The sequence below is a fragment of the Pecten maximus genome, chromosome 4 (assembly GCF_902652985.1).
Source record: "Pecten maximus chromosome 4, xPecMax1.1, whole genome shotgun sequence".
Taxonomy (NCBI): domain Eukaryota; kingdom Metazoa; phylum Mollusca; class Bivalvia; order Pectinida; family Pectinidae; genus Pecten; species Pecten maximus.
This window is the reverse complement of record NC_047018.1, coordinates 27,061,522-27,083,338: the sequence shown is the minus strand read 5'-3', so window position 1 is coordinate 27,083,338 and position 21,817 is coordinate 27,061,522. Positions and strand designations below refer to the sequence as shown.

General features: G+C 37.1%; 1 protein-coding gene across 1 annotated transcript; it reads right to left on the bottom strand.

The window, feature by feature from the left end:
• Nucleotides 1-4,405: 4,405 nt before the first annotated feature.
• On the bottom strand, nt 4,406-21,797 carry LOC117325668 (phosphoglucomutase-1-like). Its single transcript, XM_033882076.1, has 9 exons — nt 21,483-21,797; nt 13,985-14,147; nt 12,370-12,645; nt 11,005-11,195; nt 10,501-10,661; nt 8,823-9,074; nt 8,093-8,276; nt 7,597-7,731; nt 4,406-7,044 (listed from the first exon to the last, which is right to left on the bottom strand). The coding sequence occupies exons 1-9, from the start codon at nt 21,729-21,731 to the stop codon at nt 6,955-6,957; spliced, it is 1,701 nt and encodes a 566-aa protein (XP_033737967.1). The 5' UTR covers nt 21,732-21,797; the 3' UTR covers nt 4,406-6,954.
• Between the last annotated feature and the right edge of the window lie 20 nt (nt 21,798-21,817).

Here is a 21,817-nt window from a genome sequence, read left to right as displayed (position 1 = left end):
GATATGGTAGCAACACTAGGGAAATATGTCCCTTCATATGCTGAAGGTGGGTGGCGGAATTTAAGCGCGGCCGACAGAGCCTTGAGGATGACCCCCGTCCTGGAAGGCCTGTCAATGTTGTAACCCTAGAAATGGTTAATACAGTTCATGATATTGTTATGACTGACAGAAAGATATATAGCTAATAGAGTTGGCATTTCGTAGGAAAGAGTACATTCGATTCTGACCGAGGATCTTGCAATGAGAATCAGAAGCACACCAGGCGAACATTATCGCATGCTAATCTTAACCTTTTTGAGGAAGATCCTGCCAACTTTCTTCAGAGATTTGTCACTATGGATGAAGCATGGGTCCACCATTTTACCCATGAGGCCAAACAATAGAAACAATGGAAGCGCCATGGCTCTCCCCGCCAAAGAAGGCAAAGACTGTTCCATCGGCTGGAAAGGTTATGGCCTCGCTTTTCTGGGATGCAGATGGTATTCTGCTGATAGATTATCTCCAAAAGGGACAAACAATCAATGGCACCTACTATGCTTCACTTCTGAGGCAAATACGGGGAAAATTCAACGCCGCGGAAAGCTCACTAAAGATGTGTTATTCCATCAGGACAGTGCTCCTGTTCACAAGTCTGTCGTTGCCATGGTTGCCATTCACGATTGTGGCTTTTAATTGATTCAGCATCCGCCTTATTCATCTGATCTCGCTCCATCAGACTTTTATCTATTTCCAAAACTGAAAGCAGCTTTTTAAGGTACCCACTTTCAGTCTGATGATGACGTCATACATGCAGTGGATGACTTCCTGAACAGTGGCATTGCGGCCCTTAAATACCGCTGGCAAAAGTGTAAAGATACTGAAAGGGATTATGTTGAAAAATAATAAAATAATTGTGTCCGGCAAAATTCAAATCCTTCAATATGAGGCTCACAACATATCAATCAGCCCTCGTATCTTTTGCATAACATTAACCCCGGGCTGGTAAGCTTTAGGTGAAAGGTTAAGATCAAAAGTAGAGGTCAAACTTTCTTACAAATAAGGCACTTGTCTGCTTACCATTTTCAGTACTTAAACTTTGGTATGAAACATAAAACCCTCAAGGTCAAGGTAACAGACGGGGTTCAAAAATAAGATCATTGTAAAATTGTCAGGAAAAAAACAATCTTGGAACAATACCACATACGTTATTAAAATTAGTAGATGATGCATCATATCTATATTACACACTATTGAGATATAGAAGATTGAAAGGTCAGGGTCACCTAAGGTGTCAATTACTAACTTATATATACTGTTATTTCCGTCGAGGATATAATTATAATTATACCACTAAGGTCAAGTTCAAAACACCGGGTCAAAAGTCATGGTTGTATATGAAATGCACGGACCAGGACAACGGGAAATCAAACTTGACTGGGCGATTCTACTTTAAACCATTATCATAAATGTTTATAAACACGGATGAATTAAAGTTTAAAATATGTATGGTACCCGATATGAGTAGACAAGGATGCATATAGACCCAGGCCTTTATTCCGAATGTCTTGGTCCAAGAGATGGTCCAAAGGGTCAAATAATTCTCAGCCTGTCACTACAGGTGTACATGACTATGGGTGAGGTAGCATTTTTCTTTGTAATACTTAAATCCTTTCAGATAAGATTTCTCCCTTTGTCAAAATGAAGAGCACATATGTCTTTTGTTGCTTTAGGTTTCAATATAGGCACCAGTCAGGTATCTCACAACAACAAACATGTTCCGCTCCACTGCCTTGACAGTTAAAGGAGCTTATAGTGATAGGGTGTAAACAAAGTCAACACTGACCTTCAATCCTTCAACAAAGTATCAAACGGTTAACTCGGCGAACTTGTTGAAAACAAAAGGCGACTGAAAACCCCTGTTTTCTATACACACATGGAAACAAAGGCATTTACAAAGTCATATTGGGGGGAGGGGTGTGGTTTCGTCAAGCAAGCCCCATTTTGCAGTGTTCTTACTAGATATCTCGTAGTAAACGTGTTTTTTTGTTTTTTTTTGTAGAAATTCCTAAAAAAATTACTCAGGATGTACAAAATAAATTTCAAACCACAGTAAAGCTGGATCGACTGCAATAAATTTCAAATAAAAAACAATCTCCCAAGATCTTGTCAATTTAAGCTGTTACACATTGCCTCCATATTAGGAGTTGAAGTAATTTAGACTGGAAAAAATACACATAAACATGTCACAAGTTCACGTGGAAGTGTTGACCTAGATGTATTCATGTCAAATGACCCATCAACAGATCGTATAGATAAAACGAGCTCCATAATATTTACAGGAGAGACATTAAAATTTCAACAACAGTCGGTTATCTGGGCCCTGATTGTGAAAAATTGTCAATCTGGGTCAAGTTTGTTTATAAACGATTGCAGCTATGACTTGGTTTCTTGCCAAATCCAGGTATATTCATGATTATAGGACAATGAAGTTTGAGGTATTTTTTTTATGTAAAATACTAAATACTTAATACGCGGAGAGTTCTCCCTGAACAAAACACCCACCTCTGAACATTCCTATTTTGTTTGTTTAATAATATGTATTTTGTCGAATATTGAACAACCGAGATTTTGTGCAATTAGAAGAAGAGTTTTAAATGAAACGAGGGTGGAGAATCCAGTTCGGCTACATTTATGCCCCATTGATTTTGTGTTGATTATTGGGACATTTTCCTCCAAATTCAAACTTCTTTGGTTTCATGTTTTTGTACTTGTAGCTTTCAAGTCAAAGGATTTTAATAATCAAATGTCTTTATTCGTGCTGTTTGAACAGAATGAAGATTTCTCTCAATTATTAAAGCGTAAATAACAAATCTAGTTAATTGATATTACGACACCAATAAATGATTCTCAACTGGATTTGTCGGCCAGTTGTCCTTTTTATTCTGAGATTAATATAAGATTAATTTACCGATGTGTAAGCTTTTAAAGTTTTGTAAATGTTCCAAGCTTGTAAACCAATTGGCATCAGTACATATATCTGGTGATCCTGCCGGGACCTTGTATAAAGAGACCGGTTACCTGGTACAGGTGTAGCCTCCATTTTACAACTTTATATTTCATGCAAAACGTATTCCATATGTATGTGTTAAATATTATGGTAAACTGATATCTTAGTAATTCAGTGTCAACATAACATTATATCAGTAATTATATTTAATTTCCCCAATTGGTTTACCGTAGATGACAAATACACTCATGTAGCACGTTGACCTTGACAGGTGCGACATGACAGTAATGTTATAGAGCGATGGCGCTTGTGTCAATCACATCTCGCACAATCTAACCGCTAACCACCTAAATCTTTCAGTTGTGATCTAAAGAGGAAATAACACATAAGTCACTTTGTTCTTGGAGTATTGCAAATTGTGTGAATTCTTTGTGAGAAATGTCATTGCTAAATACATGTACAAGCGATACAGCCAAGGTTTTTAAATAGTCCCTGTATCCATTTACCCATTGTTTGGTTTATATCAAGACAAAATAAGCGATAGTAATGTTTTATAAAAAAAAACTGTATGTAAGAAATGTAACCGGAATAACGTGAAACATATACACCGTTAAATCGTGGTGTAATAAAGTCATTTTACCTGGAAGGTATTGCACACATGTGCAGTCAACTTGTGGTATTGGCCGTAACACAATATGCAATATAACTTGTGGTGCAACTTTACATATGTATATATTGCATACGGTCACACCATCAGCTAATTTGCAAACTGTCATTTGGTAAGTTCTTACCTGTGCTTTTGTCAGGTGCACATTGTCAAATTGTGCAAATTACATGTGCATTTTTGCACACAGCTTTACCTGTGCATTTTTACCTTGTAACAGTAACTGGGTATTTATTGCAGACACGCAAGCTCAATATAATTGGCGAAACTTTAATCGTGTCTTGTCTGCACATGTACTGCATATGTGGAAACTCCATTCTTGGTGCAATTTGCATTGCACAAATGCACAGTCAACTTGTTGAAACTTTCCCTATGCATGTATTGTATGTCCACACTTAGTTAACTAAGTAGAGTAATTTTAACTGCACATGCATTATTGCACATATGCAGTTTGTTAATTTTGGTGCAACTTTTCCTAGACATGTATTGCATATAATTTGGTATTTTAACACATGGTGCAATGTATATCTATAATTCAATTTATTTGTCTACATACAAATTATTTGTGATTTCTAATTACTGGGTTAACGTTTTTGATACCTTGTATACACGTATTGAAATCTTATTAAAAAAAACACACATTGTCATTCTCGTCATATTTCATTCCTTTATTGCATACAGAACTTTATTTACATACGTTTTTGATACCTTGTATACACGTATTGAAATCTTATTAAAAAAAACACACATTGTCATTCTCGTCATATTTCATTCCTTTATTACATACAGAACTTTTACACAGTACAATGTATATGCCAAGAAAGATAACTCTGTATCATCTTACTGCAAATATAACCAACAATTTCTTCAGTAAAAAGAAGAGCATCCAAATAACAAAAACGAAATTAATATGCTTTGTAGCACATCAGTTGAAAGACAGATCCAGGATTCAAGTTCTGCAACCTTTTATTTTGCAGTTGTCTTGCACTCAAGAACACGAACAACAGTGATAGGAGTGATTACGTGAATGTCAAAAGTCTACTACAACTTAACACATACCAATACATGTATGTATAACAATCAATGTGGACTAGCTATCAAATACATTTTTCTATCCATCAAAGTAGATCATTTTGGCAATAAAGTAAACATTTTTACTATTCAACATTTAAATATTGTATAAGTATTCATGGCCAAAGATAAACATAATTTTGCACCAAAATCAGCTTTAAAGAGTGAACCAATATATGATATCTGAACACATTTTATGAGCTACAAATCATTGTTAAAAATACATTGAATGGTAGAACATAAAACTAATCATCATCTTACTAACTTACTAAAAAGTAACATACATGTACCATTAGCATACCCTGATAATGGATAATTGTGAAAGTCTGTAAAACTAAATGCAACAATTATGACATAACACAAGAAAATATCAAAATAACATGTTATAAACTATTTTAGCATTTTCTTTGTGAGGTATGCGATATACTCTAACAGAATACGTGTATATCAATAAGTGCAATCTAAACCTACAAACAAATATAGGAAGCTAAAACACTATATAATAGGAGAGAAAGACTCATAATCTTTATTTCATCCTGTACGTAAGTACTTAAAGTATGTTAACGTGTACCATTGTCATGCCAAGTGATACTTTGTATTTATCAATTGTACAAAGTATTAAATAATGCCCATGGGTATACAGTGTGGCCTGGTTGCACATTGGATAGCACTTACTTTTAGTTACTTCTACCACATGGGTTTCCTCTGTAATTCAGTTTCCTCCTCTGCTAACACCCACTACACTCTAACAATCTGACCTTATAGAGGTGATTGATTACGTCCTTATACAAAACTTATTTCATTAGCATACATCATATTTAATAGTAATATATATTAAGATACAGCTGTATATACCACGAAAAAATATGAATGAATGGCACAAAAGAGAGACACAATACACTATATACCATTTTAGTAGGCAGCAACCCATCATTACAAAAGAGCAGATAACAGAGAATAAATATTCTGAACAAAAGAACATAGAAACAAATGGTAGTGCTGGCAGGGGACTTAAGTATAAAGAAAATACTGGTAGATCTTCTAAATTAATCATAATGTAGTTATGCAGGTTATGGACAGCTTTTAGGATTTATCGTGGATTTTTGTAAAACACTGGGTGAACGAAGAATATTCTAGTTAACAAAGCTCTGATGATTTTACAGTGACTTTAAAATGGTTTTACAATAGTCTTAAAATAACCATATCTGGGAAGAGTAGAAAAATATGGGTTTACCTGAAACATGAGTGTATCATAAATATATATAGGAAAAAAGAAATTTCTTAATTTCAGTTTTTAATTAGAAATGATTGTGTGCACTATCATTGTTCCTATTCTTTCTTTTAACTGAAAACAAGAGGCCCAGAGGCCCTTCATCGCTCACCTGGATATTTCATACATTATGGCAAAATACTCTAATTAAAGTTATATCTCAAATGTTTTCCTACTTTTGAACTACCTCTTCCAATAATGGTTCAAAATACAGGTGAATCAAATCCTGTCATTTGTGAAAAAGGACTTCAAATTTATTTGTTTATTTTTGTTGCTATGTTTTCCCTATTGAGCCCCTTTCCTCCTGCCCCATGAGTTCCACTTCCTTCTTTTAAACAACATTGAACAATGCAGCAGACCAGGTGAGCTAAAAACTCTTTATCTCTATATATCTTCATTGCCACATAACATGTATCATGCTTCAAAGGCTGTCATTATTTGCGAGTCAAACAAATTTACAATCAAAATGCTGCTGGTACATATGTAATGCACAATTGCACACATATTTCACAAAACTTTAATCTCTGTACAAATTACACAGATTAGTTAAGTTCATTAATGTCCTTGTAATGTTACTTTATCATTATTTCTTCATTAGTCAATGCTTAAAAGTGCAGTATTTTAAATCAGCACTTTCTGAAACAGTCCCTGAATTTTTAATGCTAACTGGAGTTAACTCCCTTTATGCTACATTGTCTTTATCAGAATTGAGTTTATTGGAAGATTAAATGTATTTCTTACATCTAAATAAATTTATGATACATATGGGACTGAAAGTGCTTCATTATATTTGATTATGTATTTCATCTTATTTAATTTTCAACAAATCTAATGAGTAGGTATTATAAGAAACACAATAGAATCGTAAATTTTCACTGATAACAAGTACATTATTATATTAAAATAGCTTGGGTTTTTTCTGGGGACTGGAGATTTATATAGTTTTCCTGCACAACATGATTTTTATGTGATGACAGTTGGTTCAGCACGTCCAGTCAACTCCTTTAACTGTGAAATTTGTAGTGCAATTTCTATCAAGGGTTTCAGCACAGTCTGGAAAAAAAGAAAATTATATTTATTACCCTGAGTAGATATAGAAAGATATTGTCAAGTTTTCATTCATTATGTATATTGATGGTTTGTGTATCAGCTGATGTTAAATATATTATTGGTCCTTCTCTAACCAGTCCAGAGATGTTTTCAGATTTCTCAAAGTTTCTAGAATGGACTGACTGCATTAAATTAAAGAAAATTCCAAAATAACATCAATTGTAGTTCCATGTCTTAACAGATGTTATACTATCTCTTGGTACCATCAATCATGTAATTTTCACAACTACATGTTTTAAATGATTTTACAGCTACAATGATATGCACTAAACAGACATTATATCATTACACCATATCTATACTGTGTACAAAAAATTGGAACACTCAAGTTATTATGACGTAACACTGAATGAAAATTCCAATTTAGAATAGAAATAAACAGTAGATTTTTCTAAAAAACAAAACGTGCCATAAAACAGTCTGTTCATTTGATGAATTACTTTAATGTTGTAGCTTATAAAGTGTTGTTTTTTGGAAGGACATAAGAATACAAACCTGGGGATCTTCAGTGAAAGTGGCGGAGTCAGATTCATATCCCTCTATGTACATCCTAATGGTCGCACCACTACTTCCAGTACCACTCAGGCGGAATATGATGCGCGAGTGGTCCGAGAAAATTATTCTCACCCCCTTGAAATTACAAAATTGTCACTTCATGAAATGGGAATATAATCATTTCAATAACATGCATTAATTAATTGGTCCGAAACATTTTCAAACATGTACTTAATTAATTCAATATTTAACACTATCAAAAATTTTGAAATTTTAATTAAGAATCTTCCTCAATCAATTTATACATTAAGATTAATTAGCAAACAAAATTTGTGTTTTTAAACACTACATAAAAAATATTATAGCTCTGTAATGTCCATACTGAAAGCTGCTCTGACTTTTGTCTCTTTCAACAATTATATCTGATTCTTATCTCTGCAAATAAAAATCTCCTGTTAATTTATTACTTATCTTAAGTCATTACCTAAAAACGTACCTGGTTTTTGCTGATGCTGCCATCAATAGGGTCGGTATAGCTGAAGTTGTCCATAGTAGCCACCTTGTATGTTTTGCCCCCTACATTGTGGGTGGCCCCTACAAGAGTCCCCTCGTCTATCAGTGTGTTCAGGTTGTCCATCATCTTTTTTGCGGGGCCAGAATCACAGTTCTCATAGTCATACCTAACAAACAGATTATTAGAAAGGTTCAACAACTACCAATAGACGTCACAAATACAGATAATTCAATACCCTGAAAGTATATATATATACAACTGAATTCTTGGCTTAGTGATATTTCATGCTTAATGGGGTTTGGATTGTTGTAACAGAAGATGAATGATCAACATGCAGTTCTTTGCAAATCTCCTCGAAAACTGTTTGTTAGGGAGTTGCACTCATCTCTCATATGAGATTAAATCATGTTGGTCCATTACCAGTCAATATGAAATTTAGTCTAGATCTTGTAGTTGATGAGGAGGAGCGTGCATAAACTCCTGTTACAATTCAGACCAATATAATGAGATCTAAAATAGAAATACTAATCAAGAACTCCAGAACGTGTAAGCGTTGCCTGCAATGCATGAAGGGGACACCATATTTTTTCATTTCATGAACAAAAATACTCAAAAGCTAATTTTCTGTTTACAGTAGGAGTGATCTTGGCTTAGATGATGTAATCCCAATAGATATGTCACCTTTTCAGGTGCACAGTGCGACGAGACAAACCTAGTGTAGAAGTTTCGGCCATACTGTTTCCAGTGGTTCATGAGGATGTCTTCCACGCTGCATTTTTTCTCTGCCAGGATGGAGAGCCAGGCGAGCACAGCCCACAGCCCATCCTTTTCCCGAATGTGATCTGATCCAGTCCCAAAACTTTCCTCTCCACACAGAGTTAGACGACCTGCATCCATTAGGTTACCAAAGAATTTCCAGCCAGTAGGCACCTCAAAGCACTCAACACCTTTCTTCTGAGCCACTCTGATAGAATAATAACATTTTCATAAGATTTATCAGTATACAGTCCAACCCACTTAATACAAACTCTGATAATACAAAAACTCGCTTTATACGAATGAAAATCAAATCCCATGCAAACCGTGCACAATGTGCTTATATTGTTTACCCACTTAATACGAATCGCTTACGACGAAAACAAGGGTAATACACAGACATGCCAGGGTCCCTTGATCACAGTTTGTGTTGTTTTAAACCCACATAAGTGTCAAAGTCAGAGTCAGCCAAGTGTGACACAGGTAGGTTTTCATGACCTTTGTCTCCTACCCGCCCACGCGCTCTATAGAAAGTGTATGCAACGGTAGGACCCGGATGACAACATCCCGTAATCAGAATTACGACTTCTCCTGTCTAAGTTATCACGGTTGAGGAATACCTTGATATCGACAGCAGTATTGTGACATCAGAGAAGATTACTGAGGAATAGAGCTCCACGAGAGCGATGATGATGGTACTGACCCGGAAACATGCGTTACAGATCGCGAGGCCCGCGAATGCCCTGACAAGTTGAAATCATTCGTTAAAAATCAAAATGACATTCAAGATTGTGTTTTCAAATATCTTTCAGACCTGGATATATTTGTAAGTAAGGTCAGCCCGGAAAGAGTCAAACAAACACTGGTCAGTAATTATTTTGCAGCTGCAAAACGTGATTAGCGCGATCGTGATATGACATTATATAGCCATTGTAGGCCTATTATGTATTGGTAGGCCAACTGTAAATAACCAGACTGAACACCACACACTTACAATGTACAATGTTTTAAACATTTTATTATTTATATTTAATAATTAAATCAACATCCGGTTTTGTTTATTTTAGTGAGAAAAGTGTAACATGAAACATGTGTATACAACCATGTATGTGCGTGCATACATGGCGTTGCACATTGGAAATACGACCCCACATAATACGAAACCCGTATAGTACGAAAACATTTGAGGGGTCCCCAGAAATTCGTCAGAAATTCGTCATATGCAGGTTGGACTGTATGTATTTTCTTTTTATGTTCTAAACCTACTAAGATAGTTTCCTGGCACAAGCATTTGTGTACATCCCATTTAAAACAGAGTAGTAAAGTGCACCATCTGAAATCACTGATTTCATAGTACATGTTAGAGGTCATATAGGTACATTACTCATCATATATGTCTGTATTTCTCTGACTGTGTAATTAATGGATGGCAGGATGGTAGGCCACAAACTACAATATATCCTCAAACAAGCCTCCCCACTAATGTTAAGTAATAACATTTGGGGAGGGCTTTTTAACAAACCAGTTTTAGTCTACTAATTAAACATTGATGATTCTGCAAGGTAGAGACATATTTGCAGTTATAAATAAGGTAATTGTTTATTTATCAATTTATAAGAAGGCTTCTTACTGACCTGTCCACAGCACCACTGGTAGGCATACTGCGAGCAAAACCTTTCTTGTTACCACCCTCCTTTCTGAAGTAAGGAATAGACTGTAAGTTGTCAGCCAGGACAGCCAGAGAATCTGATGGCGTTACAAAGAAAGCTCCCTTCCCAAGAATCATGTTCCTGTCCTAGAAATCAATTAGAATCCATTCAAATCAGATGCAAAACATGTTCTAACTATAAAAACAGTTCCATTTTTATCTTAATTTCAAACTGCATTTGATATCTTATGTGATTTTCAAAGTAACAAATGGTATATTTTAGCAAGTGCAAGGGTTTACACAGTCACAAATCACAGGAAACATTTTCTCATCACATTAACCCTTAACTGCAGTTTTTTTGGAGGGTATGGAATTAAAATTAATATAATTTCAAACTGCCATTATGGAAAAGTGCCATTATTGCTCCCCAGAAAAAGCACTGATAAATTCTGTATTTATTTCAAATGAATAGCAAAATATTGATACAAACCCCATCACCATCAAAAGCAGCTCCAAAGCCATGTTGACCTTTCTTCAATTCTGTAACAAGGTCAGCTGCATAGGTCAAGTTAGGGTCAGGATGGTGTCCTCCAAAATCAGTAAGGGGCACACAATTGACAGCACTGTCTGCTGGGGCTCCCAGTTCTCCACACACAATCTTAGTGACATAGGGACCCATCACTGTAACACACACATTACTAAATCTAAAAGTTATAAACATTCTTATTTTAGAGGCTATCATACTTAAGCAATTAATGAATATGATAAATAATGACACTAGGTAGATCCATATCCAAAATGGTTGTTTATAATAACTGTAAGAATAAACTATGATGTAAGTCACTTATCAATGATAGAGTTAAAACTATTTTTCAACACCAGCATTTTCAGATTCATACACAGCACCAAAAATTCAAATAGCATGCTAATTTTAAAGAATTATACTCAGGGGTGTAAAAATCTGCTTGTCTGAAGCCCAGGACATCAAATTTTTGTGCTTGGGCAAGTGCAAAATGTTTGTACACTTACCAAAGGCACATGAAAATATTGATTTCTCTCTCAATTGATTTTCCATTTCCTGAATTTTGTTACATACCAAAAAATAGGGACAGAAAGTTTACCCTTGTATACTCTGTAGTAGAAGATGTATATTCTTATGAATGATTTTACCTGTAAAATCAGTTTTTGTTTTTATCAAGATAGAAAGAAGCATTTGCAAGACTAAGAATCAAAGAGGAATCTGGACCTAGAATTTAGGAATTAAAACTGTTGTAGAACAGCATAGCTCATCGCACAAATGTTTGTCAATAAATAATTACTTTGTGTTACTCAACCTATCCTAGCACAATTATCAAGTAATGTTTTAATGCAACAACACTTGCACCAAAAGCTTTATGTCTACATAAAAAGTCTGTCCAAAACATGTCAAAAAGCTGTTTTTTCCCAATTAAGTCTTTTAGTTCAGCCTGGGTGGGGATAGTATAACCCTGCAGGGACCCTAATACCAAATATCAATATGCTTTTCAACAATTGTTGATAAGTTAATATTAGAAAATCAACACCAATGCTGTTGCTGACATGACAACATTAGCTCTCCCTCTTCTTCGAAGAGACGAGCTAAATATTTGTTCTTTGCTTGCAGCATATAATACTAAAATTGGATATTGGATATTCACATATTCTTTTTTTCTTTTTTAATAGCACATATTTCAAGGGCAGCCATAAGCGGAAATTTTATTTGGTCAAATGGAACTTTGAATTCTTTGAATACTTTCCTTAGGCTTTGTTTACACCCCTGATTTCTGATTAATTGTGTTCATGCATTTCGGCAACAAACATATTCATGAATACATACCCCCATGCATAGCATTTAAGAGAATTTTAAGGGCTGGCTTTCCATCTGATCCAGATAGTAAATTACGGATAGCACCAAAATCAAAGATCTCCTTCATATACATAGAATAGTCAGCAACAGAGTCAATGACCTCTACTGTGAACAGACGACCTTCAACCTCATAATCAGTTGATCCAATGACAGAAATAGCAGGCTGCAGGTCAGGGCAGATCTTGTACTCCGATATTGTCTTGGTTAAGTCAAAAATAGCATTGGTTACATTTTCTGGGGCAGGACCTGAAACACAAAAGGTTTGGATTGAATGTATACACTTAAAACAAGTTCCAGTCAACCAAGATGCCGACAGCAAAATCATTTGGTCTGTATAATGTTGGCAGGAACATTTGTTCAAATTTAATGACATCGGCTTATATTTATACAAACACACTTATTATGATTAAGTTTATTGTTTTCCTTTAGCCTCCTTTGTTGTATGATGAATCTGTATCAGATTTACTTGGTCTGAAATAGCTCAAATTAAATTAGTATTGAATTCACGTTGTAAAATGCCCCTAATCTGCAATGATTTCCTGTTTGTCAACTACTGTATACTGAATGGTAGAAATGATCATTAATATGATGTGGAACTATACAGTATACATGTAACCCTGGTAAATACTAGCCACAATATACTGCTCGGCTAGAGAGATCTTCTCTTTAACTCGATCGGTTGAGCATAAGACTAGTAAGCCAGAGGTCCCGGGTTCGATCCCTAGCGGAGGCAGTGATTTAAATTTAATTAATCATGCTCTCTGTTACATACAGATATATGTATATATCTTGTCTCTTACAAAAATGCATATTTTTTCAACTACTCCAATCTTATTACCAAACACAATTTACCTTCCATTGCAATTGCAAGTTTACAAGCCTATACCGAGGGATAATTACTACTGATAATTTACCTTAGATCACAAGCATACGTATCTATACCGAGGGATAATTACCACTGATAATTTACCTTAGATCACAAGCATACGTATCTATACTGAAGGATAATTACCAGTGATAATTTACCGTCCATGCCAAGCGTACATGCCTATCCTGAGGGATAATTACCACAGATAATTTACCTTCCATGGCAAGTGTAAGAGCCTATCCGTATATGCCCTCGCAGTCTCGTTGCGGAGGATAACAATTAATTACTACAAATAATTCAATTTCTCAGCAAGCGTTTCTTTCCTTCTGTTTTCAGAAAAGGGAATAAACAAAATCACTTAAGATTTTTTGTTAAAACAGGAGTGTTATAAAATTGTTTGTTCAATTGTTGGCAACAAATTTAACTGTGTGAAATATGGGTCAGACCCTGCCTCTACATCTCGCACCCTAGATACTTTGATCAGTTTGATTGTAGCGCTTGTACTTATTTCAATACTGATCTTAACCATTCAAATTAACTTGCCTTCAATGTTGATGAAACCTCTCACGCTGTAGGTACAGCATAAGATCCTACCAAATTGATTTGGTGTAAAAAATCATATTGCTATTTCTTATGAATTGATATGTTTTCTACCAAATGTGGCACTATGAAACATAGCCAACTAATACTTCTACATAAAAGATTAATAAGACAAACCTCCATTAGCAGTGTTGAATTTGATACCAAAATCTGCATCAGGACCACCAGGATTGTGACTGGCCGTGAGAATAATTCCTCCATTTGTTTGATACTTTCTGATCACACAAGATAATGCGGGTGTGGACATCAAACCATTCTCTCCAACAATCACCTTTTTCACCTTAAAGTAAACATTTTCAGAAACATTATGTATATTTCTTATCAATATAAAGTACATGTAATTGCATAGGTCCTTTTCCCTGAAAAATACTTTATAATTTAATAGACTTTATTGAAAAATGAAAAATGAAATAACAAAATCCGACATTTGTTTTTTTACATCCTCTATTGCAATAAAACAATTCTATTTAATTTCCTTATATAATAAAATCAATGTGGGACTAGCACAACATGTATAATTCTATTTATATCAAGATTTTTTTTTAATTATTTGGAACATTTTCCCTGTTGCAATATTTTCTTAATTAAAATGAATAATTAACAATAATGTTATGAATCTTTATGACACAGTAAATACATTCTGTAACACATACAATGTACTTCATAAATAATGAACAGATCTATGTATTTTATAATTTTAATATTTAACTTGTGTTTATCTAAATGAAAGTTTGTTTTGCTGTATCCAAACACAGGTATGTGAAACAAGATCTGTTGTACCAGGTTTGTGGTACCAGGTATGTGGTACCAGGTATGTGGTACCAGGTATGTGGTACCAGGTATGTTGTACCAGGTATGTGGTATCAGGTATGTGGTACCAGGTATGTTGTACCAGGTATGTTGTACCAGGTATGTGGTACCAGGTATGTGGTATCAGGTATGTGGTACCAGGTGTGTGGTACCAGGTGTGTGGTACCAGGTGTGTAATACCAGGTATGTTGTACCAGGTATGTTGTACCAGGTATGTGGTACCAGGTATGTTGTACCAGGTATGTTGTACCAGGTATGTTGTACCAGGTATGTGGTATCAGGTATGTGGTATCAGGTATGTTGTACCAGGTATGTTGTACCAGGTATGTGGTACCAGGTGGTTGTACCCGGTATGCGGTACCAGGTATGCGGTACCAGGTATGTGGTACCAGGTATGTGGTATCAGGTATGTTGTACCAGGTATGTGGTACCAGGTATGTGGTACCAGGTATGTTGGTACCAGGTATGTTGTACCAGGTATGTTGTACCAGGTATGTGGTATCAGGTATGTTGTACCAGGTATGTGGTACCAGGTATGTGGTACCAGGTATGTTGTACCAGGTATGTTGTACCAGGTATGTTGTACCAGGTATGTGGTATCAGGTATGCGGTACCAGGTATGCTGTACCAGGTATGTTGTATCAGGTATGTTGTACCAGGTATGTTGTACCAGGTATGTGGTACCAGGTATGTTGTACCAGGTATGTGGTACCAGGTATGTTGTACCAGGTATGTTGTACCAGGTATGTGGTACCAGGTATATGGTACCAGGTATGTTGTACCAGGTATGTTGTACCAGGTATGTTGTACCAGGTATGTTGTACTAGGTATGTTGTACCAGGTATGTGGTACCAGGTATATGGTATCCAGGTATGTTGTACCAGGTATGTGGTACCAGGTATGTTGTACCAGGTATGTGGTATCAGGTATGTGGTACCAGGTATGTGGTACCAGGTATGTGGTACCAGGTATGTTGTACCAGGTATGTGGTACCAGGTATGTTGTACCAGGTATGTGGTACCAGGTATGTGGTATCAGGTATGTTGTACCAGGTATGTTGTACCAGGTATGTGGTATCAGGTATGTTGTACCAGGTATGTGGTACCAGGTATGTTGTACCAGGTATGTGGTACCAGGTATGTTGTACCAGGTATGTTGTACCAGGTATGTGGTACCAGGTATGTTGTATCAGGTATGTTGTACCAGGTATGTTGTACCAGGTATGCGGTACCAGGTATGTTGTACCAGGTATGTGGTACCAGGTATGTTGTACCAGGTATGTGGTACCAGGTATGTTGTACCAGGTATGTTGTACCAGGTATGTGGTACCAGGTATGTGGTATCAGGTATGTGGTACCAGGTATGTTGTACCAGGTATGTTGTACCAGGTATGTGGTACCAGGTATGTTGTACCAGGTATGTGGTACCAGGTATGTTGTACCAGGTATGTTGTACCAGGTATGTGGTACCAGGTATGTTGTACCAGGTATGTTGGTATCAGGTATGTTGTACCAGGTATGTTGGTACCAGGTATGGTTGGTACCAGGTATGTGTATCAGGTATGTGGTACCAGGTATGTTGTACCGGTAGTATGGTACCAGGTATGTTGTACCAGGTATGTGGTACCAGGTATGTGTACCAGTATGTTGTACCAGGTATGCAGGTAGTATGTACCAGGTATGTGTACCAGGTAGTGTACCAGGTATGTTGTACCAGGTATGTTGTACCAGGTATGTGGTACCAGGTATGTTGTATCAGGTATGTGGTACCAGGTATGTTGTACCAGGTATGTTGTACCAGGTATGTGGTATCAGGTATGTGGTATCAGGTATGTTGTACCAGTATGGGTACCAGTATGTTGTACCAGGTATGGTATCAGTATTGGTACCAGGTATGTGTACCAGGTATGTGGTACCAGGTATGTTGTACCAGGTTGTGTATCAGTATTGGTACCAGGTATGTTGTACAGGTATGTTGTACCAGGTATGTGGTACCAGGTTGTATTGTGTACCAGGTATGTGTACCAGGTATGTGTACAACCAGGTATGTTGTACCAGGTATGTGGTATCAGGTATGTTGTACCAGGTATGTTGTACCAGGTATGTTGTACCAGGTATGTGGTACCAGGTATGTTGTACCAGGTATGTGGTACCAGGTATGTTGTACCAGGTATGTGGTATCAGGTATGTTGTACCAGGTATGTTGTACCAGGTATGTTGTACCAGGTATGTGGTACCAGGTATGTTGTACCAGGTATGTTGTACCAGGTATGTGGTACCAGGTATGTGGTACCAGGTATGTGGTATCAGGTATGTTGTACCAGGTATGTGGTACCAGGTATGTTGTACCAGGTATGTGGTATCAGGTATGTGGTACCAGGTATGTTGTACCAGGTATGTGGTACCAGGTATGTTGTACCAGGTATGTGTACCAGGTATGTGTACCAGGTATGTCGGTACCAGGTATGTGGTACCAGGTATTGGTTACCAGGTATGTGGTACCAGGTATGTGGTACCAGGTATGTTGTACCAGGTATTGTTGTACCAGGTATGTGTACCAGGTATGTGTACCAGGTATGTGGTACCAGGTATGTTGTACCAGGTTATGCTTTGTACCAGGTATGCGGTACCAGGTATGTTGTACCAGGTATGTGGTACCAGGTATTGGTACCAGGTGTGGGGTACCAGGTATGTTGTACCAGGTATGTGGTACCAGGTATGTGTACCAGGTATGGGTTGATACCAGGTATGGTTGTCCAGGTATGTTGTACCAGGTATTGCGTACCAGGTATGTGGTATCATGTAATGGGCGGTACCAGGTATGCGGACCAGGTATGTTGTACCGAGGGTATGTGGTACAGGTATGCGTTACCAGGTATGTGGTACCAGGTATATGGTACCAGGTATGTTGTACCAGGTATGTGGTACCAGGTATAGTGGTACTCAGGTATAGTTGGTATCAGGTATGTGGTTAACAGTATGTTGTATCAGGTATGTTGTACAGGTATAGTGGTACCAGGTATTTGGTATCAGGTATGTTGTATCAGGTATGTGGTACCAGGTATGTGGTTACCAGGTATGGTAGTTGGTACCAGGTATGTGTGATCAGGTATGTGGTACCAGGTATGTGTGTACAGGTATATTGTTACCTAGGTATGATGGTAACAGGTATATGTGTATCATATGTTGTATCAGGTATGTGTACATTACAGTATTGTACAATGTGTTCAACAGGTTGTACCAGTATGGTACCAGGTATGTTTTAAGAGCATGTGTACAGATGTTACCATATTTGGTACCTTTTCCAAATGTTCCAATGATATCAGGTATGTGTACCAGATTGGTACAGAGTTTACAGTTGTTATGTTTTACCAGTATGGTATCCAGGTTGGTACCATTACTTACATATTTTGGTCCCAGGAAAGCATTGGATATTTCAGTATTAATTGTGAAAAATGTTTCCATATGTACAGGTATGATGTAAAGTTATCATAATGTGGTACAGAATTTACCAGTATTGTGTGTTATGTTGTACAGTATGTTTACGGATGTGTACCATGTAGGTCCATTGTTACCAGGTGTGTCCATATGTTGTCCGTTGTACAAGATGTTTGGTATTGACCGGTTAGGCCAGTTGGTACATGACAGTTATTGTAAGACGTTTATCAGTTTACATAATTGGTAGCCAGGTATGTGGTATCAGGTATGTGGTATCAGGTATGTTGTACCAGGTATGTGGTATCAGGTATGTGGGTACCAGGTATGTTGTACCAGGTATGTTGTACCAGGTATGTGGTATCAGGTATGTTGTACCAGGTATGTTGTACCAGGTATGTGGTACCAGGTGTGTGGTATCAGGTATGTGGTACCAGGTATGTTGTACCAGGTATGTTGTACCAGGTATGTGGTATCAGGTATGTTGTACCAGGTATGTGGTACCAGGTGTGTGGTACCAGGTATGTGGTATCAGGTATGCGATACCAGGTATGTTGTACCAGGTATGTGGTACCAGGTGTGTGGTATCAGGTATGTTGTACCAGGTATGTTGTACCAGGTATGTTGTACCAGGTATGTGGTATCAGGTATGTTGTACCAGGTATGTGGTACCAGGTGTGTGGTACCAGGTATGTGGTATCAGGTATGCGATACCAGGTATGTTGTACCAGGTATGTGGTATCAGGTATGTTGTATCAGGTATGTGGTACCAGGTATGTTGTACCAGGTATGCGGTACCAGGTATGTGGTACCAGGTATGTGGTACCAGGTATGCGGTACCAGGTATGTGGTACCAGGTATGTTGTACCAGGTATGTTGTACCAGGTATGCGGTACCAGGTATGTTGTACCAGGTATGCGGTACCAGGTATGTTGTACCAGGTATGTTGTATCAGGTATGTTGTACCAGGTATGCGGTACCAGGTATGTGGTACCAGGTATGCGGTACCAGGTATGTGGTACCAGGTATGTTGTACCAGGTATGTGTACCAGGTATGCGGTACCAGGTATGTTGTACCAGGTATGCGGTACCAGGTATGTTGTACCAGGTATGTGGTACCAGGTATGTTGTATCAGGTATGTTGTACCAGGTATGCGGTACCAGGTATGTGGTACCAGGTATGTGGTATCAGGTATGTTGTACCAGGTATGTGGTACCAGGTGTGTGATACCAGGTATGTGGTACCAGGTATGTTGTACCAGGTGTGTGATACCAGGTATGTTGTACCAGGTATGTGGTACCAGGTATGCGGTACCAGGTGTGTGATACCAGGTATGTTGTACCAGGTATGTTGTACCAGGTATGTGGTACCAGGTATTTGGTATCAGGTAGAACTGAATCCCACTGGTGAAACATGAGAAGTAGTTTGAAATAGGTGTTGTTCAGGAAAACCATAATCTTACAATAGAGCTGTTTATTGCTAAGTGGGTAGCAATACAATTCGTATCGCGATACAGGGTTCACAATACCATACATATCACGCTATATGAGCAGCTGATGACCTATCAGATATCTGTTTGTACATAAGTCATGTTTGTGTTTGTGGTATTTCTGAAAAATTAGAGTCTTTGTCTACATTTGTTACAAAAACATAATACATTTTGTCCGTTTCCAAAAAAGAGTTCTTGAATCTAGATAATTTGGATTTGAAAGAACTCCAACAGGCAGCTTTATAAGCCGCTGGAATGGACTTTCCAGCATGTTGTTTACAAAACGTAAGCTAACATTGGTCAAGGGAGATAACTACAAATTTTCAAGAATCGCAATACAATTCAAGAATAGACGATGCACCACTCTGTGATTCAATACATTGTTGCATCGGTGAATCGTTACACCAATATTGCACAATCGTGTTGCAAAATGGCTGCCATGGCTACCATGTCAAAGTTTTTAAGAGGCTGAAAAATAAAAACACTCTTTTGGCTACCCTTTCTCAACATCCTCACAAATAATCAGCTCAATGGCACCAGTGGAACTGAAGAAGTTTAAAATCTATTTTTCAAGATGGCTGCCATGGTGGCCATCTTAAATTTTTGGACTGCCCAGAAAAGGCATGATAATTTCAGTATAATTTGGAAAAATATGTTCCTCCATCCATTCTAGGATATATATGATATATTAAAGTTATCAAATACACTGAATGAGAAAGGACCTACCGGTACATGTGCTGTTATTTATACATTGTTATTTTAGTTTCTGGACAGGACGGGAATACATCATGCATTAGGCCTACCATCAACTTAGCTAGCCAAGTGTGTCCAATATGATATTCTCCTGTTCTGAAAAGAATAGTATTGTATTGAACACCCTTGGTTAGCCAAGTTGGCCTACCATAAACCCTTAAAATTAGTATAATATGACGTTTATAGTTTACTGATGAATGCTTGTATTTAAGGAATGAAATTTATTTTTTCAGCATTTATGAGTTCACAACAACATTGGCTTTCTGGACATGTTTATCAAGAATCGCTAACGTAATTTGTTAAAACACCCAATATTTTTTTTTAAATTGCATTTTTCATGATTTTACCTGAAAGTGACGTCAAAGAGAGAACAGCAGTTTTTCGCGGAGGGACATTTCTTGGCATGGTCCTAGCAACCGTCATAACAACACAAACAAAATGTAGTTCCAACTACAATACTTATTCTGTGAGATTTTTCAATATCTGGTTTTGTATATGGGTCCCAGATGATATAACCCCATATTCCATGATGGATCTTACTAGCGAGATGAATACAGTTTTCTTACAGTTTTGGTTCAGGTTACAGTGGTGCTGATGTTCTGATGTTAATAACTATCTACAAACTTGTTACGAAGTAAGACATATGAGTAAGATCGTGAGAAAATTTGGACTATTGTTCTTGATGCTGAGTATATAGCACTTTTTGGCATTAAATATCATCCCCCATTGTTCTACCCAGTTTTTGAGGTTTTTCATGTCCTTTTTGTGTTAAATGGTCCGAAAATGTTTGATGTTTCTGTATAGCAAGCAATCGTCTGGAGAGTCATACTGCATGACGATTTGACTGTATCTTTTTAGTTTAAGTCAAAACACTTTTTTATTATGTATTAAATATCAAAACGGCTTGCCAAACAATAGCTTTGTTTGCTTAAATGTTATAAAGATAACACAGCTTAATGTAACCCTTCTATACAAGAGTAAAATATTCTCCTGTACGTTAAGTAGACAATGCTTTTACTTTTCATAATCCTGGTTATCACTCACCAAAAAAAGTGTAACTTTTGATTAAAATCAATCAAGCGTAAGGTTTCCTTTTGAATTTGTCGCAAATCACGTCACTATATTTACCCCATTAGCTGCACACATCTGTATAATTGTCACGGCTGCTTCCTTCATAAAATACCGGCCATCTCCTCCGATTACAACTGTGCTTCCTGCTATCTTTCCCTGCGACAGTCCCCCTGACAATGTGCATTGTACGAAGTTTTCGGTGTAATGAGGTTGTTGATAAACTTTAACATTTTTTCTCAAACCACTTGTCCCTGGTTTCTGGCCTTCAAATGGAGAGGTAGAGACTGAAGTTGCTGCTAACGCCATGTTTTGGTAAGAAATTCGTCTGCAGCGACCTTGAGTGGGTCACATCAGAAACCTTGAAGTGAAAGGGAGCTAACTCGGCTTTTTGG